Genomic DNA, 27,862 nt, shown 5'->3' on the forward strand with positions numbered 1-27,862 from the left:
AATACGCATTTAAATAAAACCAAACAAAACCACCTTATCACTTTTATTTATTTTTTTTCTATTAAAAAAGCTCATTACTCATGACTAGCCTGATCTACAGAGTAAGTTCCAGGACAACCAGAGGTACACAGAGAAACTGCGTCTCAAAAGACAAAAAGATGAAACAAAAAGCTCATTATTTATGTGTATGTTTGTGTCTGTGCATATGAGGGTGTCATCAGAGTTCAAGAAAGGGACCTGGAATTATAGGGAGCTGTGAGCTGCCAGACATGGGTGCTGGGAACCAAACGCTGGTCCTCTGAGAGCAGGAAGCATTTAACTGCTGAGTCAGCTAAGTATCTTTTCTTTTTATAACTAATGAAAACTAAATGTGATTATAGAACCTATAATTTTAAGTTAGTAGCTCTAACTTAAACTCTACGAGATTTACTTTATAAAATAGAAACATTCTCCCAAGAAAATAATGGCATTTATTTATCTTTCTCAATTCCAAGGACAACCAATGATTACCTACCAAACACAGAAAAAAAAAAATGGATTAATTATATCAGTGTTGCTCTTAGCTGAAAAATCCCACAACAGTGTTTTTCTAGTATATGGCCTGCTGACTAACACCAGAAACAGATACTACACCCTAACAATGGTGACCACTTCTGGGGCTTATCTGGTATGGAAAAGGATTTGGCCCATGCTGTGTGTGGCCAGGCTTTCTCTGGGCCAGAGGATCATGTATGAATGAACTCAATGTTAAGAAGTTTCCCCTACTGGTGAGAGTCCTACTGTACAAACACCTCTTAGGGCTGTTACAGTGGTGATGGCTGATGTGCTCTCCCTCTTCACCCCCTCCCTGAGAGCCCTAGGGGCAAGCTTGGCACATGAAGCTTCACTGCCTTCTGATCTCAATTCAAAGACTGGGCATCCTGCCAGGGACACAAAAAGATCTGCAAGAGAGTCCAGAAGTCACCAAGGTGACTGTCAATCCTGTGTGCCCTCTTCTGGGTACGTAATAGAGGTGATACAGCTGGTTCACTGCTGACTTCTGGACTTTCTGGCTTCTCACTAGCAATATGTCCCAACAAATTACATCTTCAGTTTGTGTTAATGTAACTCTCAGATTCGCTGAATGTTCCCAAGTAATATCCTGGTCTCTAGTCCGGTTTCGGAATACTCTGATTCTTTTGTTTTTCTGTATATTCTTCTAGTCGAAGAAGCCACTTGGCCCAATACCTGGAACAGAGCTCTTCATCCATGAAATGAGGGTGGGCAGGGGACCCGTCTTTATAGGCCACCACAATTAAGCCACACTGAACCTAGAAAGAAACACAGCACAGCTCCAGTATTTCCTCTTGTTCTAGGGCGAACTATCCAATGCTAAGCATCTACAGTAGCAGCTCCAAACTGGTTTCCAAGATGAGCAGGTTAAAGATTGCACCAGGGCACAGGGAACACAAGGAGGGCAGATGAAAGCTGAAGAATGGACTGTGCTCATTAATAAGAACAGGGGTAGGGAAACAGCCCGAGAAGGGAAGTGCTCTGTAGATGAGAGAACCCTAAGGAACAGTCAGCAGTGTTATAAAGAAAGAGTAAATCCCAACACGCACACACACACGCTCACACACACAAGCTTATCAAGCAGGAGCTTAAGGTTCTGACCTGAAAGCTGTAGTGGGCATCATGGTTTACAGCACCCATGTAGGCCACAACTTGTAGTGGGTTGTCATATGTATTTTGAATAAAAGGCTTTGGTTTCTCTGATGTCTTCCAATCAATCAGACACAGCTTGCCTCTAAGGAGAATCCAGAGGAAATCTTTGTAAGTAACAGTTCAGATTGAAAACCTCAGGCCAGCAAGATGGCTCAGGGGGTAAGGTGCCTGCTGCCAAGTCTGACAACCCAAGTTCAGTGCCTCGGAGGAGCATGGTAGGAGACCAAACCCCACATGTGCACCATGGTGTGGGAGTGCACGCATGAATACACACACACACAAATAGATAAATTAAATGTAATTTTAAAATCCCCTGAAGCCAGGTGGTGGAGGTGCATGCCTTTAATCCCAGCACTCAGGAGGAAGAGGCAAGTGGATGTCTGTGAATTTGAGGCCAGCATGGTCTACAAAGTGAGTTCCAGGACAGCCAGCGATACAGAGAAACCCTATCTCAAAACAAAACAAAACAAAACAAAATCCCCCGAAGCAGAAAAAACTCCACTAAGTTAACTCTTCTCTTTTGTCTGTTCCGTACTTTAATTTTGGTTCCTCAATGACTGTTGCTTCTATCCTCCAGGCTTTATTTCTTGGGATTAGAAGAGCATGACAGCCATGGTCTTCATGCCTAGAATTCTAGCAACTATGATGTGGAGGCAGGAGGACAGTCAAGAGTTCAAAGCCAGCCTGGGCTATTGAGTGAGTTCATGCTTTCAGGGGGAAAACCATGATGGATGGGCTGGACAGTTTCAACAACAGGGAATTCTATTATACACAAAGCACTCAGGAATAGGAAGCATATTTTTTAAGTTCAAATAATAATTCTTTATTCCTTGTGATTTCCTTGGATTCCTTTACTTTAACAGCTGGCAGTAACCAAAATTACAGCTACATCATGGTCTTGGTTAATTTTTTTGAAGCACAATATATCAGTAGTAAGGAACTCATTATGGACTGATTACACATTATGGCACTTTAAAATAAAAGTTGAGGTTCAATCTGTGGGAACCTATTAACTATAGACATAAAAGAGAGGAGATCTGGATCCTTGCCTAAAGGTTTATATGCAGATAGACACTTCTTCACCCCATCCATTCTGATATGATACAATACCCACTAACTGTAGACATTCAGAAGATTAGAGTGTAGGGCCAGGCTTGATGGCATAGCCTTTAGTCCTAGCATTCAGGAGGCAGTGGCTGGCATATCTCCATGAGTTCAAGACCAGCCTGATCTACATAGTAAGTTCTAGGTCAGTCAAGAAACAAACAGAGCAATTCTGTCACTTGGGACAGCATGGATGGATAATGGACAGTATACTAAATGAAATAAGTCAGGGACAGAAATGATGTCAGTTACATGGGGCATCTAAAAAGTTAAATTTAGAAGCTGGGCATGGTGGCTCATGCTTTTAATCCCAGCACTTGTGAGTTCGAGGCCAGCCTGGCCTACAAAGCAAGTTCCAGGACAGCCAGAGTTATTCAGAGGTTCAAATGTCACACACACAGATTCTACACTCTTCTCCCACATCCTGTTATTGCTCACATGCTTATTTGGAATGGGATATCTGTAGAAAATAGCCAACCTTGGAATCGGGATTTCTGGGGAAAAACAATAACAGCCACGACTTAGAAACCATAGTGGGTTCAGAATCCTTATCATATCAGCCACTGTCTGGAAGTCAGGAAGAGAGCTGATGTTTTGGGCCAACAGATCACCGTACAATTTTTGGGAAAACAGGAAAAAAAAGGGGGTGGGGGTAGGGGTGGAGAGGAAACCAGAAGAAAACAACACTGATTAAAGAGGAAAACAGAAAAGAGCATGCAGGAATCAGAGGAGTCTTGCTGCTGGCATATTTCTTGGAGAGAAGGGAGAAGGGACAGGCTGGAAGACAGGCCATGCTGGGCTATTGAAAAACACACTTTCCCCACCACTTTGATTTTTATATTGGCATCATAGAATTTTCCCTGCTCTATTTCTCCCACCTCCTGCCCTATTTCACTTTAAAAAGGTGGAGGTCACAATTCCTCAGGCACATCTAGAAGTGGGTTAAGAGACGCCTGCCCGTGGACATCACCGCACTGCCCAGTGTGATGGAAACACTCTTGTACTTACTGGTACTCAGCCACACAGTCCAGCATCCCTACATACTTCAGGGCCTCGTGCTGAACAGCGCTTTCCAGGGCTTGCACACCACTGATTTCTTTCAAAATATGCTGAACACTTTTGATATAGCCAGACTGGAGGTGTTCTTCTCTCCTTTCTAAGTCCTCCTGGGGTGAAAGTATGCTTTCCAAGGCTTCATGGAACTGTTTGCCGTGTAAAAAGGTATCTAAAGAGAAAAATCAAGGAAAAATCAAAACTGAACCAATCGAAACCAAAGCAAGATTTAAACTATATACATTATAAACAAGTTATCTTTAAATGGCAACCCCTTAGACACAAAGTTTCATCCTTTGTTTTCGTAGGAAGGGTCTTGTTGGTACTACAGGCTGGCCTTCAGTGTGCGGGCTTCTTACGTAAGTGTCACATGTGGTATATACAGCTATGCTCAGCAAAATTCAACTTCCCGTAAAACTCAAGAATGCACCTTTACTCCACCCTCCCATGCCTGAGACAGGGTCTCACTATGTAGACCAGGCTGTTTTTGACTCCACAGAGATCCATCTGCCTGACACTGCCTCCCAAGTGCTGGAATTAATGGCATGTGCCACCATGTTTGACTTATTTTAAAAATTTTTTTAAAGTGTTTAAAAGAAAAACCACAGGGTTGACAAGCTGTAAATTTCTTTCTTTTTAATGTGTAAGAGTATTTTATCTAAATGCATGTCTATGTTCTACATGTATGTGCCTGGTGCCATGGAAGCCAGAAAAGGGGGCATTGGGACTCCTGGGACCAGAGTTCCAGGTGGTTGTGAGTCAACACATGGGTGTTGAGAATCCACCCTGGGTTCTCTGGGAGAAAAGCAAGTCCTCTCAAACACTGAGCATCTCTCCAGCACCCGAGCTGCCCAGAGGACGGAGATGAAGAGGAAAAGGGACAGCCATTCCTTTCTGAGATAGCCACGGAGGTCTGCAAGCAGCCATGTGGAAGGAGTGAAAAAGCCAAACGTACCAGAAAAAGCGTACACAGGTTCTGGTTAGTCCAAAAAACAGACAGACAGACAGACAGACAGACACACACACACACACGGAAAAAAAAAAAAGCAAAATTTCTAATTTTGAGCCAGGGTTATAAAGGTAGCAGATCTAACAGAGCTACTTGTAGCTCAGTGGCTAGGAAGGAAAAGTACATTATTTCCTTAAGGGGATAATTATCTCTCCCATCTCTTAGCATAGTGTTGGGCAAATATACCTTCCTAAAGAGTGGTCCCTTAGGCTGATTGACCCGTCCAATTGGATAAATTCTTCTGTAATCTTAGGTCTCCACCCAGGTTGGAGGGAGATTGCATACTTCTGAGCAGAAGGAAATAGCTTTCACTTAGTAGGTCTTAACAGAGCCCTGATCAAGACTACAGTAACCATGTTTGCCTAGCAGGCACAGCTAAGCCACAGCCTTTCTTATATTCTTTTAAGTTAAGAAAAGAAAACACAAACATATTTAATAAACACAAGAATGCTATACTGTCACTTGATTGTTGGTAAAGGAGAAAGAGGGTAGGTGCACTCTTAGGCTAGGTAGTGGGTGGTGCTTTCAAACATTACTTAATTTTTATGTAACTGAGCAAGATAATGAATGTGGCTCCTCAACTAACCTAGACTATCCTGTTAGTTTACCCAGAGCAAGAGTACCCTGGAGCTAAGTCCAGGGAGCACAATTTATTTATTTTTAAAGATTTATTTATTATGTATACAGTGTTCTGTCTGTATGTCTGACTGCAGGCCAGAAGAGGGCACCAGATCTTATTACAGATGGTTGTGAGTCATCATATGGTTGCTGGGAATTGAACTCAGGACCTCTGGAAGAGCAGCCAGTGCTCTTAACCACTGAGCTATCTCTCCAGCCTAGCAGGCATGATTTAGATGCACACAGAGGCACAAGCTTGCAGACAGACCCACAGAAAGAGGAAAACAATCTCATCTACATGGGATCACACACAGTAAGCCATACTATGTCAAGTTCACAAAGACTTTAAATGGCCAGTTCAACATAAGCAAAAACTGAAACTGCTTCTGGGAAAGGACTTGGAGAGTTAGGAGGAATTCAGCTTAGGAGGTAAAACTACTACACACATTTCTGCCCTGCTGAAATGGTCTGCATGTGAAAGGCCTACAAGGAATTTAATCCTGATGGAATTAACATTTAAAGAGATGCAGTGTTAGTTTACACACCACTTAAGGAGTCAGAAGACAACCTTGTTAAAAACAGGAGGGGTTGTTAAGTAGCAGAGCACTTGCCTACAGGAGGTCATGATTTAACCACCAGCACTATCAAATAATAATAAATCACTTCATTCATTGCCATGCAAACAGGCAACTAACTCCCAGCTGCAGACCTATCCTGGCTAGATTCTTCACAAATATGTAACCATGAACATCTAGATCTCAGGTGCCCATGAATTTTAGGCTCAGAAAACGTGATTCAATTTATAAGATTTAAAAACATTCAAAAAGGAGGGGAGGAAGTGGAAATTTTTATAAATAAATGAATAAATAAAAAAAACATTCAAAAATAGATTGTCTGGGCATGGTGTGTGCCAGTGATCCCTGCACTTGGAAGGAGGCAGGAGGATCCCAAGAATACGGTCAGCTTCCTTTCTTCTACTATTGCATGAATCCACATATGATTATCCTACTTAAAAGTAAATTTGATCATTGCTTAAAGTCTGTATTAACGGAGAAACACACAGAGCCTTAGTCTAAAGCTGACTAGGAAATTGTCCGTTAGGACAGTGAGTTCATTCAGCTCCAAACAGAAGCCTTCTCCTTTACCATTTCTTTCTTTCTTTTTTTTTTTTAATTTGGCCACAACATTTTTTATTCCTCCACAGACTAGTTCTTACATCATGTCTACCAAACACCATGTGTTCCTCCCAATACAGGCCACTCTGTACCTACAGAGATGAGCCCTGTTCAGTCGGTCTTTTCTTTTTTATTGAGCTATACATTTTCTCTGCTCCCCTCCCCTTCAATTCTCTCCCATGGTCCCCAGGCTCCCAATTTACTCAGGAGATCTTGTCTTACTACTTCCCATGTAGATTAGATCTAGGTATGTCTCTCTTAGGGTCCTCATTGTTGTCTAGGTTCTCTGGGATTGTGATTTGTGGGCTGGTTTTCTTTGCTTTATGTTTAAAAAACCACTTATGAGTGAGTACATGTGCTAATTGTCTTTCTGGGTCTGGGTTCCCTCACTCACACCAGTGCATTTCTTTACTCTATGTCACGGCCTGCCTATATGATCTGGCAGCTTTCTTCATTTTTTAAAAATACTCATTTAGTGGTGTGTGCGCGCACTCCTGTGTGGAGTCAGAAGACAACCTGCTGGAAATGGTTCTCTATGATGAGAACTCTGGGGATGCAGTTCCAGCCCTCAGGTGTGGCGGTAGGAGCCTTGTCACCTGCGGAGCCCTGTCACCTGCGGAGCCTTGTCACCTGCGGAGCCTTCTTGCTTATGCCACCTTTGTTATCATTAATTTTAGGGTTCCTGACAATTAAAACATTCTTAGTTTAAGGAAAATCGAAATAATTTATCATGAGGAAACTATCAACTCTAAATTCTAGTGGTACAAATAAAACACTTAGGATGTTATTACGGTATTTTCATTGTTTGCTTACAGTTTAGTGGTTACCACAGGCATTAAAAAGCACTCCCAGCATATAATCCTTGCCCTCCACAGCTGGAGATTGTTATAAAAGAGCCTCAGTCACTTTTGCCACATCCAGTACCACCTACATAATTATATGCGTACACTATTCTGGTATCTTCTTCCTAAGATACCTAAAAATAAGGACAATAATCTTAAAAGTGCTAATGTCACTAGGGGTACATATATTCTTGGGGAAGCAGAGGCTAAGGAATGTCTATGTAAGCCCCAGTTTTAACCAAAACATCTACATAATCCTTATGAAACGAGCTCATTCTCCCATGCCGATGATTTGCTTCCAACTCCCAGCTCCTCCTCCTCCTCCTCCTCCTCCACTACCACCACCACCACCACCACCACCACCACCACCACCACCACCACGGTCTCCTTATGTAATCTAGACTGGCCTGAACACGTAATCTTCCCTCAGCCTCTGGACTGGCATGCACCACTGTGTCTGGCTCAAAGGTCTATTTTTAAAAAGAATGTTTTGTTTGTTTATTTCGAGACAGGGTCTTACTATGTAGCTCTGGAACTCACTCTGTAGACCAGACAGAGATCTATATCTGCCTGCCTCTACCACCCTAGTGCTGGGATTAATGGTGTGTGCCTCTATGCCTGGCTGAAAAAGGACCTGCTTTAAGGGAGCTACCCTCACTTGTCTTAGAAGTCAAGTGTCTAAGGCTGCTCGAAACACATTGCACAAAAGTCTCAAAGAACTAGTAAAATGTTTAAAAATAAAAAAGTTGAAGGCTAACGTTTATTTAACTAGTTTCTAGTCAAGAACATTTGATCAGTTCAATTAGTCAAAATGTACGTGGGGATCATGTGTTCTGAACTGTGGCCAGCCTTTAAACTTACTGGTCAACTGACAATAATAAGTAGAAACACGGGTAATAATTAGATTCTGAGCCAAGAAAAAAACCGAGACTTTTGTCAAGAGATGGAAAATAACTGATAGTTTACAACTCAAATGCACTTTATGCAGTTTGTCAGATCTGTCTTTTTATTCTTTTCTGAAAAAACAGTAGCATCTAACAGGAGGACTAAGTAAGTTAGTAGACACTGAAGGGACTCTGGATAGCTCAAGCATAGTGGGCATAGCTCTGGCAGGCCTTGTCCTTCTTCCCCATTCCCTCTGCCTTGCTAAAAACCGTTAGATTACATTCCTAAAGCTAGCCACCAGGGTCTATTCCCTTATTTGGCCCACTTCCTCCTCTTGTGGCTGAACCAAGGTTCAGCTATTAAAGTATTGAAGTCCAGCAATCAGAAGCCCCCTTTGGCTTGCCTAATTAACATGTCCAATAAAAATTAAACACCTTATCCTAACACACGGTTTCCCCTTGTACTTTTATAAACAGGCGTTTTCCTATGTGCCACATCTGTCTCCTCTCTATCCAGAGGCAGTCCTTTGTCCCTTCTGGATAAATATCCCTGCTCCCTTTTCCTTGTCCTGTCCCAGCCACCGCCCCCCACCCCCATCTTCTGTGTTTATCTCTTATTTCCTGCCACGGGGCAAATCAATCACTTTTGTGCTGAGAACAGTGGCCTTGGGGATTCTGAGCCAGGAAATGCTATTTAATGCTGTCTGAAAGGAGTGCTTCAGTAAGTTGGTTTTTAAGCCTCATTTTTTGGACAGGAATGTTCTATATCCTAGAAACCAGCGACCACACAAAACCAGAAATAAGAGAATTACTTGAAGTATATTCTGCGAATCCGTCTTCGCCCAGCTCTAGAATCATCCGTTGTTTCCACCTCTCCAGAAAGAAGCTCTGTTCGGGTGTCATGGTCTGCTGAAGGATGCGAGTCACACTGGGTGTCTCATGTCTTTGCAAAGGGATCTTCAAGGGACCCGAAGAAGCCCTGGGATGTGGTTTCCCACTTCTCTGTTCATTGAAGATAGGAAACCAGTTCTCTGGAACTCTTGCCGGCTCGTTCTTCTCTGGAGCCCTGTGCTTACACACAGGACCGAAGAGAACATCGTCTTCCTTGAACAATGACTCTGGGGTCTGGGCCGGGCCTTTGGACAAGACAGACCGCACTAAACGAGAGTACTTTCCTTGGTCTACTGTTTCATACGGGTTCTTTTTCTTCTGGCGGCACAAATAAGAGGAAGTGGAGAAACTCACAAGAGGGCTTGGTTTTACAGAAAATCTGTTTAAATGTCTAAGCAGCCTGCAGATGGTCAGAAGCGGCTTCATGTTTAGACTTTCCCCTTCACTTTCTCTAGTCTGCCATGTTTAAAAGCTTGCTGTACTTTCAAAAGACAAAACAAAAGTGGTGTTAGATTTAACATGTTTTATATATTAAACCATCAAGGTGAAAAATCACACAAGAACAAACACTGAACTTCTGACATTTGAAGAAAAATCATTCCCAAGAAAGAGTCATCAAAATTATAGGTCCTGCATTCGGTAAATGTCACTGTGTCAGCCGTCTGGGACAAGATGCCCTAAATCTTTTTTTTTTTTTTTAAGATTTATTTATTATTTATATACAGTGTTCTGCTGCATGCCAGAAGAGGGTATACTGATATACAGATCTCACTAGAGATGGTTGTGAGCCATCATGTGGTTGCTGGGAATTAAACTCAGGACTTCTGAAGAGCAGCCATTGCTCTTAACCATCTCTTCAACCCCAACACCCTAAATCTTTAATGTGAAGTAATGTGACAAGGCCTAGTGGCACAGGCCAGGATACTTATCACTTATGAGGATGATACAGGATGGTTGAGTTTGGGGTTAGCTTGGCTTTGTCTCTGAAAACAACACACACACACACACACACACACACACACAGATGCACACACGCGCGAGCACACATACACACCCCAAAACCAAATTCACAAATCTTTAACAGTTAAACACCGACGCCTATACACCAAACTTTTTACTAAACACTCCGTGTGGGCATTTCTCAGGTACTCAGTTGCACACCCTTTAACGTAGGTGCTATCATGACCCCATGGCACAGACTCTGCACAGGAGCGCCAGCAGGTCACTCGTCTCAGGTAGGGCCCAACAACGTTATTCCAGAAAGTGACCTGTGCAGGTGTCTCCCATGGCGGGGAAAGGCCAAGTGCGGCCCCTCCGGGCACAGGGAAGAGACTCTTTAGACAGACGATCAGCCTACTGTAGGGTTCCGTTGTACCTGAGACACCACCACGTTTCTGAGCCCAGAGCGCGGTCAGCCTCTCGGGATCCGTACTTTCATCGGTCCCGCGCTTTCCCGAGAGAGAGGCGGCCCCAGCATGCACTGCGGCGCTCAGGCCTCCCCCCGGGAGAGGCGTTCCTCCTCTCGCGAAGCCGAAGCGCGGGCGCCTCCAAGCCTCGCGTTTTCGCCCTCACGAGATCTTGCGTACGTCACCGTCTGCTGCCATCTTGGACCCTGGCTGAGCAATAAATTCCCCGTGCCGCCGCGCGCGCTCCTTCTCGAGGCGCGCCTCTCCGGGAGAGGGCTCGGATCTTGCGTCCCCGTCCCGGCCTTGCGGCGCCGGTGTCCGCGTGGCACGGAGCGAGGGTAGGCCCCCGCGTTGCTTCTTTGCCCGGCTCCAAGATGGACGGCGGCGGGGACGGGGGAGGCCGCTCTGGGGGAAGCACGTGGCGTGCCTCTGGCCCGCGCCCGGGGCTGCTGGGATGGTGGCGGAGTCCAGCGGCCTCCAGCCGCCGTCCGGCAAGGAGGCCGGCGGAGGCGGGGCCGCGGCCGCCCCTGAAAGGCGCCCCGGCGGCGGCCCAGCCTCTTCTTTCCTCGCACAGCCAGACAGCCCCTGCTCGAGGCCCGCGTCGCCATGGCCGCGGTTCCCGAGTTGCTGGAGCAGCAGGATGAGGACCGCAGCAAGGTGAGGTCCTTGCTGCTTCGCTACCTCCCTAGGGCCGGAGCTCCCGCCGGCCTTCCTGGGCTGCCTGTTCCTTCTTGGGGGTTCGGGCGGTCCTCGCAAGGGAAGCGCTTCAAGACTCGGAGCTCCCCTCTACCCCTATTTCCTTTTGTAAATGTTTTCATGTGGGGGTCTTAGTGCACCCTCATTCTCTGGCCAGGTGGGACCCCGATTCTTGAGTTCGTGGTGCGGAGCCGACAGACGCTCTGCCAGTCGTTTGAGTGCGGCTGATAACCTGGAGACCTTACCTTAGTCTGTTTCAAGATTCCTGAAACTCAACTCCTTGGTAATTGGAAAGCGAATCGGAGGTTCGCTGGCGATTCCCTCTCCCTTTTAAGAAAACGGCCTTTCGTTTAAGCAAGTGGGAAAATTCCATCAAGAATTTGTAGCGTGTTTCTTGCAACTTAAAAAAAAAGCTATTTGTGTCCTTGTGGGAGTTGTAATTTTTAGTAAATCTTGTGTGTTAATCTGAGCCCCGGGCTGCAAATATCTTGAGGTCTGGTGCAAATAAACGGGGGTTACTATGTAGACAATTAAAGATCCCACTTTTATTGGTCCTTTAAATTTGAATTCTGCACAAGTAGGTTATGAGTCACAATTTTGTGTGCAGAGTCGTCAGTATAGCTTTTCCAGCACATGAGTTTAAAAGGAACCTAAAGAACTATTAGGAGCTCTTAACATTTTAAGAATACCTGTATTAGATTTGTAAAAAGCTTTTGAATGGACTATACTTGCATATAGTAAATAAATACCTGTCCGGAACACTAGTTGGATTGTTCCAACAACGGTGCTGTTGGAACAAGGGACTGTATTGAAATAGAACTTTGTACGTGATGTTTTATTTGCTTTACTCTGGAATAATTAGCAACTTTTCTCTCCCCTAGCCTTTATAATAGGTAATAGGTGGGATTTTGATGGCATTTTTTTTCTCGTTTTCTGATGCCTGTGTCCTTGTAACTTGGAGTAGAATGAGCTATGTAAGAAGACTTGTTCGCATTACTAATAGGTTTTAAAAATGAGTTCGCTGTCACCCTGATCCAGCAAAATTGGAGAAGATTAAGGGTTTAATGCGTGCAGATACATACCTACAGTGGAGAAAATTGGCATAGCTTTTGCTTTCCCGTTTGAGTTAGAGAAATAGAGGGAAATTACTGCTTATATAGCACGTGGTTTCGTTTTTGTTATCTGATCTGTACTAGGCTGGCGGATCTGGTCTGAATGGTAGAATTTACCTGAAGGAAATTTGACAAGTGTCAAAATGGTACTGGAGTCCAAGTTGGGCGAATTTGTTAACTAATATATTTTACAATTTTATTTAAATGCTCTAATTTAGTTTGTCATTTCCATGAAGGTGTAATTCTTGAAGTTGATTTAATGACTGAAGTTAAACTAATAATTAGAATTGCGGGGATGGTGGTGGGAAATGAACACTGGGACTCAGCATCTATGCCTAAGTGCCGTGAACCTTTTTTGTCAGGCTTCCAATTACTGAAAGTCGTACTTGACATCATACCAGATTCATTGTCTTGGTGAGGTCCATCTAATTTAGGGTGGATAGGTGCAACAGCATTGTTTGTGTTGGGGTGTTCTGTTTGTACCTGGATAGTTATTCGATTTTGAAAAGCTTGAGATTTTTTTGACTAGAGGAAGTGGTGTTCCTTCTTTGAAATTCCAGCCTACTGGGGTAGAAGGCTCTCTTCATGGCCAGCCTGGACTAGCTAGTGACACATCTCAAAAAAAAAAAACCAACCCTGAAAGGGCATATCCCTTTAATTCCAGCGTTTAGGAGGCAGAGGCCAGAGGATCTCTGGAGACCAGCCTGGTAGATAGTTGGGTTATAGTGAGACTGTCTCAAGAACAAGAAAACTTTCTCCTTGTTAGAGGGCTAGGAATGTGCTAGTGTAACTTGTCTGTCTTAATCCAATCCTTAGTGCCTATAATTTGACTGAAACTTTGTCTTAGAGGATTGGTTATGTGGACTTAATGAAAGGACACCTGTGCTCCGACCTTCTGCTGCTGTTTGTCTATAGACACTTGTGTTAACTGTGGTGGTTAGCATAGACAGCCTTGAACTTTGATCAGTACTGTAACTAGTCTAAATTTATCAGTTTTGTGCGGTGAAGTTTTGCTTTGCAGTCATAGGACTAAGGAAGTGTGTCTTCTCAAAGCTGCCTACGCCTTAGTTCTGGATCAGCAACTTGTACATGGTATCTTAGTGTTCCATTTGGTACTTCAACCGGTTATGATGCATTCAAGTTTTGGCTGTATAAAGTGGCCTGCCAGCTTTTAGGTGGTTTTCTGGGTTTGGCTTAGGTATGATCTAAGTGCTTATTTGACGAGATTTTGTAAGTGACTGGCATCTGATCTAGAACCTTAATTTTACTCCTGCTTTCTTTTTTATAGTACACATAGCTGACCGTTTCACTGGAGATGACAGTGGCCACCTCTCTTATCAGATGTTCTTTGGCACTGAGCAGATTTACCCTTAGTTGAAAATCATGAGGTTCAATCAGCTTTCTAAAATGGTGTCATGGGTGGGGTGAAGTTTGCAAAGGTTTAGATCTGTGGTTGATGGATTGTGAAAGGAAATAGCATGCTACATTCAACTTGAATTGGTGAAAACTTGAAGTCTTTTCCAGATGTTATCAGGAACTTTATCAAAGGTGATAAATAAAGGGGGAGCTTCTTCAAGTTTGCATTTAATTCACCATTACAGTAGTACAGCTGTGTTGCCAGTGCCGAGGTTCCCTTGCTACTGCGCTCACAAAACTTTGTCCCTGAAAGACAGTACCCGCAATCCTAACACACGTTTCAGAAAGTTTAACCTGCATGATCAGGATATAGGTCAGCACAGGCTGCCTCGTAGACTAGTAGCACGCACACATACTTTTAAAAAAATTATTCTGTTTGGACATTATGTTGTGTTACAAACCTGTTTGAGCAGTTGAATGAGAAGAATGTCTTAAGTTAGTCAAGTGTTCAAAAATGTAGTGTGATTACAATCTTGTTGGTACCTTAATTTTGTTTTTTTGAAAGAGGGTTTCTCCAGGGCTGTATAACAGCCATGGCTGTCCTGAAACTGCTTTGAGACTAGGCTGACTTCAGACTCAGATCTGCCTGCCTGTTTTCAGAGTGCTGGGATATCAATTTTTTGTAATCAGAAGAGAACTAACTACAGGGCAGATACCTTGTGTTAAACTTACTTCAGTAATACATAATTTAGAAATTTTTCTGTATGATCTAACTTTCCAATAGTGACTTCACTGCCAACGCATACCCTCCTGTTTTTTAATTTTTTTAGTTTGTGTGGACATATGTGGAAGTCAGGACACTTGGGAGTTTGTACACACACACACACACACAAACCCCATCTTAGGGACCTATATGTTCAGGTTGGCCACAGGTGCCTTCTTGCTGGCTCCAGCACTTATTTTCTAGTAAGCCATTGAAGATCCTTCTTTTAGGGATCTAAAAGGAGGGAAGGGGAATCTTTTGCAATTATTTGATAATTGTCCAGATAGCTAAGATCTCTTGATGTGACCTAAGGTAGCAATTTGCCATAATATTCTGACTAGCACCTGGGCTTGCAGCCTTGTGAAATGATGATTATGTTTATCCATTCGCTGAGTACGCTGCACTGACCTTCTTCCCAGTCTCAGTTCCTGTTCTGGGAACTTGGGGCTGAGTAGGCTCCAAATGCCCTGCTGTCTGCAGTGTTCTACTGTGGATTGCTTGTGTGTTGGTAGACTACTACTGGTAAGAATGGCTAGTGTCAGCAGGGATGGGTCTCTCTGGATTCCATCTCACCAAGATGAGTGGTGCAAATCTGATCACTTCCTGCAGCCCTTCTAGTTCATGTTCATAAGTTATTTTTTACATTTGTTGCATATGACTAGGCTCCCTTCCCTCCCCCAAGGTTGCTTTGTGTAGCCCTGGCTCTCCTGGAACTTGCTCAGACCAGGCTGGCCTCTATCATCCACATGCACTGCCTGGTGCTGTATGACTTAACACTTTACAAAAGCTGGGCTAGATTGACAAAGCATTTTGATTGTATGGCACTGGTCTAAAGGAGAGCTTACAAGTACTCTGACAACGTAAGCAGTTAATTACCATATCTCATTTTTGTTTCTCCTGTGTTCTGAGGTTTTGAAGTCACGTCTTTTAAACATTCTAGCTACTTGGAACCAGCTGGCCTTCTGCCACAGCCTTGTAAGTGCTGAGACTACAGTTTTAAAGCTTTACCAGCAGTGTTTTAATTCCTAGAGGCCGGTAGGTCTCTTGAGTTCAAGGTCTACATAGCAAGTACCAGGCCTTCCTCAAAAAGATATTTAACAATGCTTCTTTACTCTGGTGAAGTGGGTAAATATACTTGCTAAGGGATAGATGTGGTAGGGAAATACTAAGTTTGTGTGAGAGTGGATATTGTTTTAAATTTGCTCTACAAATATTTTAAAGGATCTCAGCAAGAGGTAACTAGAATAAAAATCGGGCTTGCCCAAGGTTGGATTTGGTTTTGAAGCATGTTACCATCATGGTTACCTTCCTTCTTCTGATTTAAATGAATTTTCCCCTCTATCCCCAAGGCATTTATCCCAAATTAGGCACATAGTTGGCCGATACTGTGAAGTAATAGGCAGTACCTTCAAGCTTCGAGATCCAGGGAAAGGGGCAGAGTCACCCTCGAATAGGGCTTGCTTTCAGATTCTAGGAGTTGAGTTCCCACCATCCATGTCAACAGCTCATGCCTGTGACACTAGCTCCCTGGGATCAGACTGGCCTTAGCAACAGGAGGACAGACCAATAGGCACAAATACACAAATTTTTCTTTCGAAGGAAGATTCATAGGGTCCAGGCTGAGGATACTCCTCAAGAGTCCATGGCAATCTAACAAAACCTACAGCACCAGGCATGAAAAACCTGGTTTCTAAAGCATGCTTACCATTTTTGAGAGGTAAATCTTAGTCGTCTAAGACATTCCCCCAAAATAAGGTTATTGGTATTGCCCTTGGTTGTTTCAAGGGTAGAAGGTAAGTCCCTACTACTGCTGAAGACACAGGGCCCAGAAATCCAGAGTTGGGAATGACCTAATAGGAAAGATTTTTGAGTTTTCATGGTACCAAGAGTGCTCTGCAAGTTTCCAAAAGAGAGAAACAATCAACATTCCTGCCTACCTATTCCATTGTGCCTATGAAGTGTGACCCAAACAAAATAATTTTATGTTGTGGGTTAACCAACATGAGAAATTAGTTAGCATTAGAAAGGTTGAAAACCACTGAGTAGCATATTAACTCTAGTAACCTGGATATGTGACTTTAAAAATAAGGGAATGAGCCAGGCAGTTGTGGCTCATGCCTTTAATCCCAGCTCCTGGGAAGCAGAGACTGGCCAGCCAATCTCTTGAGTTCAAGGCCAGACAGATCTACATAGTTACTCAACTGGGCAGCCAGGGCCCTACAGAGAAACTGTCTCAAAGGAAAAAAAAGAATAAGGAAGTGATTATTCAGAAGTATGGGCATTGTTGCTGAGTTCAAGAAAATGCACTCTAGAGAAGTGTTCCAAAGATAGGCTGCCTTGTGTATCTACTAGTACTGCAACTTCTGAAACCTGGCTTTTGGTTTTATTTCTATTCTAAGAGCCCACCTAATCATAACAGTCATGAAAGATGAAATGACAGCTTGCCTTTGCAGTTTATGTGTTGATAATTTTTGGAGGCTGTGTCTACTTAATAACATAGAGAAGAAAGGTTGCTTATTAGAAATATCAGAATTAAATAAAGTTGTGATTTTAATATTCTCTTGAACTTCAGGCTTTCAAGTGTGTTCAGCCTCTTGACATATACTCTGATTATAGAAGAAAACTCATGTTCTATAAGTCAGCTTATTCTGTATTCTGTTGTAAGAATGCATTTTTTTAGCTGTGGACTCTGCAGGGATCTCATGGGCATGTAGGAAACTGAGCAGAGTGCATTTGGGTAAACGTGCTTATACTAAGGTGTCAGATATTTTTGGTATGGTAGTATTTGTATAAATTTTTTTTTTTCAAGACCGGGTTTCTCTGTATCCCTGGCCTGGAACTCAACCTTTAGAGCATACTGGCCTTGAACTCAACAGAGGTCCACCTGCCTCTGCCTTCTGAGTACTGGGATTAAAAGCATGTGCTACCACTGCTAGGTAGTTAAGTGTATTTCTGAATGTCTGGTTTTGTGTGTTTTTTTATTTTTGAAAAATGCTTTCTAAAACTTATTTCATATGGTATATTTTCTATAACCACCTTCCCGTATCCAACTTTGAGATTTTTTTTTCCTCTTCTCGAATCAAGTCCAGTTTGTGTTGCCTAGTTTGATCTTAGGAGTGGGACATGCCAAACTCAGCTTCAGGGATATGAAGAAGAAAAACAGCTAGGTTTAGTGAATCCATTTCTTGAAAGGGTTTGCTTTTTGGGGGGTCATTTGTTTTGGTGGTGCTAGAGTTTCAGTTCCCGGATTTATATTGAGACCTTTCTACCCAGGATCCTCTTGCCTGAGAGTGACATCTCAGGTTGTGCCAGTCTGAACTAGTGTAGACCCTTTTTTACTTGGTAATAAAGGGATGGGAACAGTAGGAAATAACTCTCTGAACTAAACATGTGACTGGTAATTATTTCAGCTCAGATCTGTGTCTGTGGACCTGAATGTTGACCCTTCGCTTCAGATTGACATACCTGATGCTCTCAGTGAGAGAGATAAGGTCAAATTTACAGTGCACACCAAGGTAAGTGATAGAATAACTTTTGTAGTAACTACTACTATTATAGGTTGCCTTTTCAGATGAATATGGAAAGATTTCTTGAGCTGAAATGATTATTGTAAATAGGGGTAGTTAGCAAACTTCTGAGAACTTGAGCTTCTGTCTTGCCTGTTGAGGGTTCCGCTCCATGTGTTGTGCTTCTGTTCCTTTAAGCTCGGGTGGAGCCCTTAACAAGCAGATGTTAGCATAACCACTTCCACAGCTTTAACTCTCTTCCTTTTGGTTTTCATTTGCATATGAGGTAAATCACTGACCTGAAAAGGAAGCCAAGGCCAATTTTCAGAACCTTAGTAAACTGTGATAGAGACAATGATGTGTTGATGTTCTGTGTGCGACTGGGGTAGGGTTCAGTGTAAAGTTGTTAACTTCCTAGGACTTAACTTATTTAATCTTTGCTGTTTTATACACAGCAAACTTCAAAAGGTCTTGTGCAGAGTATTTCCTAGAGATAAGATTGTTAAGCTACCTAGGTTTGTGATATTGATTGTGATGCTCGTATAGTGAAGCCTAGGGAATGAATCTTTAATGGTGGGTTACCACTTTTTCTCTTTACAGACCACACTGCCCACATTTCAGAGCCCAGAGTTTTCTGTTACAAGGCAGCATGAAGACTTCGTGTGGCTGCATGACACTCTTACTGAAACAACAGATTATGCCGGGCTTATTGTAAGTTCATTTTAGTGAAAAATCAGATTATTTAACTTGTGCCTTGCTTTTTATTTAAAGAGACTATGTATTTTGCAGTCATTTGTAAAAATGTTATTTCCTCTGACTATTTTTGTCCCTTAACTGTTGTTGACAACATTTAAAATCTGTGACTAGTACAGGAGCGATGAGCCTACAGGTCTGTGCAGAGTCTTAACTTTATTTTTGGTTTTTCTCTTCTGTCTTACTTATTTTGAGACAAGGTTACTCTGTAGCTTTGGAGCCTCTCCTGAAACTAACGCTTATAGATCAGGCTGGCCTCGAACTTACGGAGATCCGCTTGTCTCTGCGAGAATTAAAGGCATGAGCCACCACTGCCTGGCTTCTTCTGTCTTTTTGAACAATTTATTTTAAAATCTGTGTATTTGTGTCTGTGAATGTGGATGCCCACAGATCAGAGAAGTGTCTTATCCCCTAGAACTGGATTATTTTACATAGTGGTGCTTGCAACCACTATGAATTGAACTTAACCACTGAACCATCTCTCCAGCCCTTTGGTGTCCCCTTCACAGCCACCCCAGGCACCAGTAGAATTAATTTACAGGATGTCTTGAGTACAAGTATATGGTAAAATTCCTCAGTGGTACTTAGAGTGATAGACAGTTGGCAGAGGTCGTAGCTAGATTTTCAATGATTTAAAATGTACATCCTGTTCAGCTGGGCAGAAGGAAGAATCTGCCCAGTAGTGATTTCTCTCTTTTTTTTTGTTAAGGGATCTCAGCCCAAGATGACCTGGAACTCTTGAGTCCTGTCTCTCTGTTCCTGGGTGCTGTACACCATAGCTGTCTGTAATTTCTTACATTGAATCATTGATACTTACTTGATTTTTGTTCAGGAATGTAATTAAAAAGTTAAACTTGGTTTTTATGATGTGGAGGATCAAACATTCTACCTGAGTTAGATCTCCAGCACCAAAATGAGAAGCTTCAGAAATGGGAAATCTTTGGGGTGTATGGAAGCATTGTGCTTAGTGATTAGTCATCGTTAGCATTGATTGTACCTGTTCTAAGCTGACAGTGAAGAAGTGTTGTGTGTACTGTGGTGCTCTGCCACTTGTCTAAAACCGAAAAGATAACACTCAATGCTCTACTGTGAGGAGGTTTTGTTTTTTGAGATAGTTTTTTTCTGTGTAGCCTTGACTGTCCTAGAACTATCTCTGTTGACCGGGTTGACCTCAACACAGAGATCCCTGTGCCTCTGCTTCAAGAATGCTGGGATTAAGGTCTGCCACCATGCCCAACTAGGATAATTCCTTTTTAAAGGGTCAGAAAGAATTAGGTTTGCTGATTTCCCTCCCCCTCCATTGGAGTGGCCATCTTTATTGGCAGTATTGACGAGATCACAGCTACCATATATATAGCCACTGGGATAAAATTACTCGTCTCTGCTATAGATCCCTCCTGCTCCTACAAAGCCAGACTTTGATGGCCCTCGAGAGAAGATGCAGAAACTGGGAGAAGGAGAAGGATCTATGACAAAAGAAGAATTTGCCAAGATGAAGCAAGAACTGGAAGCGTGAGTGAATTTTCTTGCTCTCTGTCCTGTCAGAAGCACACAGGAACCGAGTGACAAAAGACTTAATGTTAAAAATAGAACTATTTCTGAGACCACATTTTGTAGAGTTAGGCTTGTTAGGTGGCGTGCTTCTGGAACTTCACTGTAGATAGTAGCTATGCTGTCGCAGAGTTTTGAATGACCACATGGATGTCTTCAAAGTGTAGGCCAGGGCCACAGATTATTAACATCTTAAGTTTGCACACAAACCAGCTAGTTATGAGACCGCAAATTGCATGTAAGCTTGGGGTCGCAGACTCTGCAGCAGCAAATTCAGTTACCATTCGCAGCACTTTACCTTCATTGGTTTATTCTACTACATCCAAAATGGCAGCTACCATGTTAACTAGCTACTGAGTTGAGTTATAGTGTTTAGGTCAAGTCTAGTTGCAGTGTTTTCTTTAGTGATCATGAACAGAAAGAATGGAGTTAAGGAGTGAGGTGTATTGGGCAGGAATTGAGCAATGCCAATTGAATTCTTTATGCACATGTTTTTTTCAGTGAGTATCTTGCTGTCTTTAAGAAGACTGTGTCTTCCCATGAAGTTTTTCTTCAGCGACTTTCTTCTCACCCTGTTCTCAGTAAAGACCGCAACTTTCATGTTTTCCTGGAATATGATCAGGATGTAAGGCAATTTTTCCATTTCCATAGTTGGAATTCTAAAATAATGAACTTCTTGAGTTTAAATTTATCTGTACAGAAAAAGGTGGAGAAGCAATGCTTTATCCATATATAGCTCACTTTGAAAAAACCACTGCAAGAACACCCCTCCTTTAAATTAGTTTCCTTCCTTCTGTTTAATGGAAGAATTGAAATTCATGTACCTTTATTTTGTAGTTAATTTTTAAGTCTGTTTTTTCATGTATATTAAGCAAGCCCTGATTTATGCAGCCTTTAATTCCAGTAAATTTCTGTGAGTTGGAGGTTCAGTGAGTCTCTCTGTATAGTAAGTTCTAGGAGAGCTGGGGCTGCATAGTGAGATACTGTCTCAAAGGGGAAAACATCTTTAAATTCTTGACCTGATACCAATTGGATCAAATAGGACTTGATACCTCCATGATTCAGAAATGTTAGGTTTGCCTTTTAGAAAATGATAGTCTGCGTTCATTATTAGCCACTTAATGCTCTAGATTTAATGGTTTGAGGAAGAACTAAAGTACCTCTGCTAGGGAAACGTGTTTCTTGTGTGATTACTAAGAGATGCTAGCACAAACAGATGCTGTATCAAACTTCTTCTGGAATTTTCTTCCTTTAGCTAAGTGTTAGGCGGAAAAATACCAAAGAGATGTTTGGTGGCTTTTTTAAAAGTGTGGTGAAGAGTGCTGATGAAGTCCTTTTTTCTGGAGTGAAGGTAAGAAGCTTGGGCTGTTCCAGGAAATTCTTGGTTTCACGGGAATAGATGGTTTTCTTTGGAGAAGGGGAGTGTTTATAAGACAGGCATTTTAGGCAGTGGGGTTCCATGTCGTTGTCCCCCACCCACGCCGTTTTGAATTTCTCAAGACAGGGTTTCTCTGTAACTGTGGCTGTGCTGTACCAGCCTGGTCTCAAATGCAGGCTCTTATCTGCTAGTCTCTGCCTCCTAAGTGCTGGGATTAAAGGCATGTATCGCCATACCTGGCAACTTAATTTTCATTTACTTTCTCAAAATACTCTTTCTTCAACATGAACTTTTTCATCCTTGGATCCTTTTGGAAAGATGTAGGTTAGTTTATTGAAAAAAAATAAGCTATAGCAGAACAAGGTGTCACAGGGCTATCTATGAACCTGGTATTAGGTAGGAGCCAAACTGACATAGCATGACCCTGTCTGAAAAAAAGAAAAACAAGTATTAGGTATGTAGCTCTGGTTCTGCAGTACTTCCTAGTGTGTGGAAGCCAGTGTTTGGTCCTCAGAACCACAGAGTTATGTTGGTGCCAGCTTAGCTGGACACATAAGGAGTTGGTTCACTCTTTCTCTTGAGACAGGAACTCAACTTGGTAATCTTGAATGGTCATGGTCCTCCTGCCTTTTCCTCACAAATGCTGAGATTAAAGGTGCTTGCTACCAGGCCTTGTGGGAACTAAATTTTAAATCTTGCATATACTAGATATTATGTACTTAGTACAAGAGGACGTGTTTACTGATGTTGCTATGTGCTGAAATCCCTGTTTTTGGATGTTGTCAAGATTAAGGTTAACATTTGGCTTTTGTTTGTAGAATGGATAGAGCTCCTAGAAGATAATGAAAAAAAAGTTCCATTCTTGTTCAGGAATGCCTTATTTCTTCACACTGAGTGCCTTCCTATTCTTTATAAACAGTGATTTTTGACAGCTATTTTCTGGTATCTGGCTTTGCCTCCAGGGATTGATAAAGGAGCTTTGGGCACAGGTGCTAAGAGAAAAGAAAGATTGGAAATGGAGTTCCTTAGGCAATATGGTGTGAGGTTTGTGTGTATGTGTTGTGGGTCTGCTGCCCTCCTGCCAAGGGCCTGCTAGGTACCCTCAAATTGTCAGTCTGAAATCAATCAAAAAACAAGCCAAAAGCATGGACACAAAGTTACACAAATACAAATGGTATGCAAGGCTAGGTGCTACACAAGAATTCAGAGCCATTCGCACAATGCTCTGCTAGTGCAGCCTATTAGTACTTGATTTGTTGTCAGTCTTGGGAATTGTAAGTAGGAAAGTCATCGTAATCTAGTGTGCTAGTGTGTACAGGTTAAATTTAGGATTGTTAATAACCACTTTGTTTAGATTGGAGACAGGGTCTCAATCTAGACTCATTTCAGTCATTATGCCTCAGTCACAAGTGTGTTGGATTGCTCATGTTTTCTCTATTGATATTTCTGCTTACGTTCCTCCTTCCTTTTTAGGAGGTGGATGACTTCTTTGAACAAGAGAAGAACTTCCTTATTAACTATTACAACAGGATCAAGGATTCCTGTGCTAAAGCTGACAGAATGACCAGATCGCATAAAAGTCAGTACCTTTACCCACTTGGCCACTTACAGCTCTGTGTGTGTTTTTCTCAGATAACAAGATCTGTGCTTGTTTCTCCAGGTGTTGCAGATGACTACATCCACACTGCAGCCTGCTTGCATAGCTTGGCCTTAGAAGAACCCACAGTCATCAAAAAGTAAGTTTGTAGTTCAGGCAGAGTGCTTCCCTAGCTTATGCAAGGCTCTTACTTAGTTCAACCCATAGACCTTTACTTACTCTTCCCTGATCTTCTCTACAGTGAGGCACAATGAAAAGGGGACAGGTCTGGCCTAGCCTTTACAAAGCCCTGTACTTCTACCACTTAGGAGGCAGGAGGATCAGATATTCAGAGACCCTTAGTATAGTGATATTGAGACAAGTCTGAGCTATATGAGTAAAGCGCCATCTTTTGACACATAAAAACCCAAGTATTAATACTGGTTTCAGTTCTCTTCTGAAACATAATCTAATCAAATGTAATTTTTAGTATCCAAGTCTTAAATGTACTTTACTTATAGGGTATGGTTACCTTTGAATGATCACTCTCTGGCCTTTTGGTGCTTGGTTCTTTTTGCTGGGTGTTGCCCTTAACTTTTTCAGGGAGACCTGATTATGAGAGTTTTGACCTTGGTCATATCTTAGACTTTTCAGTCCTGGGATTCTCAGGTTTTTCCTTACACACTTCCTTCTGACTTAGAAGTTTGAGACATCTGAATAACAGAAGAGATGAGTGCTTTGGGGGTGGGAGCCATTCCTAGAACTCACTCTGTAGACCAGGCTAGCCTTGAATTCACAGAAATCTGCCTTCCTCTGCTTACCAAATGCTGGTACTAAAGGCATGTAACACAGCTAACCTTATAAGTATTGTCAGTTTAAGAGATGATAGCTTTCTATATATCATAGAGAACTGTGACCTTCTGTATGCTTTCAGGTACCTATTGAAGGTTGCAGAGCTATTTGAAAAACTGAGGGTAAGTTGTGAGTTGATTTTGGTAATATTTAGTTAAGGCCCCTAGATTTGATTTCTGCCTGGGTGGTAACTGGTGACCTTTGTTTAAACTAGAAAGTGGAAGGTCGAGTCTCATCAGATGAAGATTTAAAACTGACAGAACTCCTCCGATACTACATGCTCAACATAGAGGCTGCAAAGGTAAGCTTTAGCCCATTAGCAGTGCTAGTATCTTGCCTAATTGAAATTTAAGGCTTAAAATAGTTCCTTTGGGCTCAAAGGAATGTTATCTTGGGGTACGAGTGTTTGAGATGTGTGCGCGTGTGTGTTTAGTCCCAAGAATAATTTTATGGGTTTTTTCCTCTGTCATGCATTTTACCCTCTTAAGCAGAGCCTCTTACTGACCTAGAACTTATACAGTAGGTTTCAAGGATATTAGACACATGGTTTTATTTCAAATGAGGTGGCTCCTGGTGCTGCTGATTTCCAGAAATGGGATTTGAGGGACAGGATGTTCCTCTCTGGGTGGTTGACTCTTTTCTGTATGAGGATTATGAACTTGATCAAAAAATGTTGGGAATTGGGCACGCTCATTTTAGAGGTGGAGCACCTTAGCGCTTTTCTGATGCTAAGGATCAATCCTAGAGTATTCTAGGCATGTACTATACCAATAAACTATATCTTCAATACCTTGTGACATTTTGAGATCATGTTGGATAAAGGGGCTAGAGAGATGTGGCTCAGTTAAGAGTTTAATATCCTGCGCCCATGTCAGGTGTACCTCCAGACTTGTGTGCAAATGCACAAACTGCAAAAAATAAAATCTTAATGCTGGAGAAATGGGCTACTGACTCGGCTTTTGTTAGTCTACCTTTGTATGTGTCTAGACATTTCAATTTCATTTTCGAGTACATAATATTTTTCTTTTGTTTGCTGGAGATTATGTCATAGCTATTAATTTTCTTTCCAGGATCTGCTATACAGACGCACAAAAGCCCTAATTGACTATGAGAATTCAAACAAAGCTTTGGACAAAGCCCGGTTAAAAAGCAAAGATGTCAAGTTGGCTGAGACTCACCAGCAGGAATGCTGCCAGAAGTTTGAACAGCTTTCTGAATCTGCAAAAGAAGGTGGAGCATTTCTTCTGTACTCAATTCTTATTTGGAAACAAATATTTGGAAACAAATTATCCAGAAGTAACTCCTCCCTATAGGGCTGGAATGCAGTTCTGGTGGACTATCTCCCTAGCATTTGTGAGGCTATGGACTTGTCCCCAGTAATACAAGAAAGGTCAATTTTAGTACTAAAGAAAATTTAACTGTTCCTGTTAGGTTGGGAAGGGGCTGGAGAGTTGGCTCAGTAGTTAAGACTGCTTGCTGCTCTTACAGAGTACCAGAAGCTCTCTGTATCTTGATGGGCATGGGAAACAAAGCCTCAATGTAAAATGCTAGAGTATCTCTTATGATAGGACAATGAACTTGAGTCATCCTTATTCTTCAAATTTTCATAAGGAAGGGAAGTGTGGTGGTCCATGTCTGGAATCTTACCAAGGTGGAGGAAAGAATTAGCCCATATACCAGCAATGTGTGCTATAAGAAAGTGCTGGAGGTCATTTGAAAGGGGTTATGAGTGGAAAAATTGATCTTCCTCATAGTTTGGTAATTTTAACTCTTCCTACAGAACTGGTAAACTTCAAACGGAAAAGAGTGGCGGCATTTAGAAAAAACCTCATCGAAATGTCTGAACTGGAAATAAAGCATGCCAGGGTGAGTTCTTTATTAACCCTGCATTTTAGGGACTTGCCAGGTGATTGTCCCACTATTGTGGAGATAGATTGACTTGAGGTTTAGAGTAGTCTTTCTTGCCTCCCTCTCAGACCTGACAGGCCACTTTCTCAAGATCTTGTGATTTTTGTTAATAAAGCTCTTCAGAACCTCGTGTGGTGGTATAAGTCTTAAGAGGCTGCTATCAGCAAGAGGATTTCAAGTTTGAGTGCAACTTGGACTAGTGAGATGCTGCCATTCAGTTACACATACCAAAAAGGGGCATGTTAGTATTTGAGTTTGTTTTTGAGGCAGCTGAACTCTATAGCTATGTGAACTCACAGAGATATATCTCCCTGCCTCTGAAGTGTTGGGACCAAAAGTAAAAACTAAAAATTTATTGTTCTGTGGTATGTACTTAGTGGTAGCTTGGCAGAGAAACTAAATGGCATTTGCTTAATCCTGCACTTGAACCATGGGTTAAAGAATTTTGATCCTATATTTAAATCACAATCGGGTTTGGGTGGACTCCGTAGATCACTGCCCTAGCAACAGATTTGGTCCCTGTTAACAGCAGCGATCCTTACTGGGGTTTTATCAAGTCTCTTCTTTTAATCTTTCTGATTTTTGGCCTTAACAGAACAAGGTGCTAGTACAGGTTAAGTGGCCACTAGCTCCGTGGACTGGAGGAAAGTGCCAGCCCACTCAGAATTCATGAGGAAAACTGGGTTTATTTCATTCACTTCCATGAACATACCTTTTTTTTTTTCCTAGAACAATGTCTCCCTCTTGCAGAGCTGCATTGACTTATTCAAGAACAACTGACCTGTTTTTACTCTGAAGACACCAGTGTGAAAGCCAACATCATTTGCACTTAAATCATTACTGCAAAAGAAATAGCTTTGACTAGTTTAAAAATCATGTGAATAAATATTTTGATTTCTAAAAATCTTAACATTTAACCATGTTGGTTTAAAAATATTTTCATTGCATGTTACTTGGACATAACTAATCTTTTTTTTCTTATGCATTTAATACCTCAAAGTAGGTAGAATCTAACAGATTCTCCTATAGATTGTCAGGAATTACTAATAAATGGTATAGAGATGTGTGCCTTCTGGAAATGAGAAGCAATAGCTTGGCCTGTGTCTGTCTCAACATTTCCTGTGCCCCTACAGACATGTCAGGTGCCAATTACAGCAAATAGTAAATGCTTGTGGGCAGGTGGCAGGCGCTTGCTTAATTGGGTAGATTTTGCTCCTCTCGTCAAGATCACTTTAGATGCTTGTACAGTAACAAGCAAGATCTCATTTGTCTTTATATATCTTTTCAGCTCCACTTTTGTGACTGGGGATATAAATTCTTGAGGGAAAAGGAGAATCTGGGGTTCTGATGCTCCCCGATGGTGGGTCATGTGTGTTTGTGCTTTGGATGTTTTTATAGAAAGTATATAATAAAATAATCCATGTTACCATATGGAGTGTTCTTGCAGAAAACAAGATTAGAATGCGTCTCAAGAATGTTATTGGCATCTCCACAGGTAGAAAAGCTTCATTATCTGCTCAGTCTTGTAATCTTTACCTGTCCTTTTTTTTTTTTTACACAAGATTTGGCCTTGAATTCAGGATTCAAGCCAAGAATTCAGGGAGATGGGCTTGGACTACACCTTGAGAGCTGCTCCCTTGTGGACATGTGAGGGTTTTTATTATTATTCTGAGAGGATGTCATAATTCAGACTGTATTCTAGTTCTAGATTAGACTCCTGGTCTT

At 42.1% G+C, this 27,862-nt stretch overlaps 2 protein-coding genes and 1 non-coding gene across 4 annotated transcripts; 2 read left to right on the forward strand and 1 right to left on the reverse strand.

Moving 5' to 3' along the window:
- Positions 1-447: 447 nt before the first annotated feature.
- On the reverse strand, positions 448-10,868 carry Mgme1 (mitochondrial genome maintenance exonuclease 1). 2 transcript variants are annotated; one of them, XM_048455487.3, is made up of 5 exons: positions 10,656-10,868; positions 9,202-9,756; positions 3,817-4,033; positions 1,654-1,786; positions 448-1,310 (listed from the first exon to the last, which is right to left on the reverse strand). In XM_048455487.3, the coding sequence occupies exons 2-5, from the start codon at positions 9,704-9,706 to the stop codon at positions 1,149-1,151; spliced, it is 1,017 nt and encodes a 338-aa protein (XP_048311444.3). In that variant the 5' UTR covers positions 9,707-9,756; positions 10,656-10,868; the 3' UTR covers positions 448-1,148. The 2 variants fall into 2 exon arrangements, with proteins under 2 accessions (XP_048311444.3, XP_048311445.3); XM_048455488.3 differs by having other exon boundaries at positions 9,202-9,761.
- A 43-nt stretch (positions 10,869-10,911) lies between these two features.
- Snx5 (sorting nexin 5) lies at positions 10,912-27,563 on the forward strand. Its single transcript, XM_085696815.2, has 14 exons — positions 10,912-11,024; positions 11,261-11,343; positions 18,024-18,128; positions 18,720-18,830; positions 20,263-20,384; positions 20,925-21,048; positions 21,679-21,774; positions 23,275-23,380; positions 23,462-23,537; positions 24,312-24,351; positions 24,444-24,530; positions 25,300-25,459; positions 26,010-26,095; positions 26,867-27,563. The coding sequence occupies exons 2-14, from the start codon at positions 11,293-11,295 to the stop codon at positions 26,915-26,917; spliced, it is 1,215 nt and encodes a 404-aa protein (XP_085552941.1). The 5' UTR covers positions 10,912-11,024; positions 11,261-11,292; the 3' UTR covers positions 26,918-27,563.
- Positions 14,974-15,213, forward strand: LOC125413906 (small nucleolar RNA SNORD17). The gene has a single exon (XR_007236085.3). It is a non-coding gene; the product is annotated as a small nucleolar RNA SNORD17 (small nucleolar RNA).
- Positions 27,564-27,862: the final 299 nt, after the last annotated feature.

Source organism: Myodes glareolus, chromosome 10 (assembly GCF_982192425.1).
Source record: "Myodes glareolus chromosome 10, mMyoGla1.1, whole genome shotgun sequence".
Taxonomy (NCBI): domain Eukaryota; kingdom Metazoa; phylum Chordata; class Mammalia; order Rodentia; family Cricetidae; genus Myodes; species Myodes glareolus.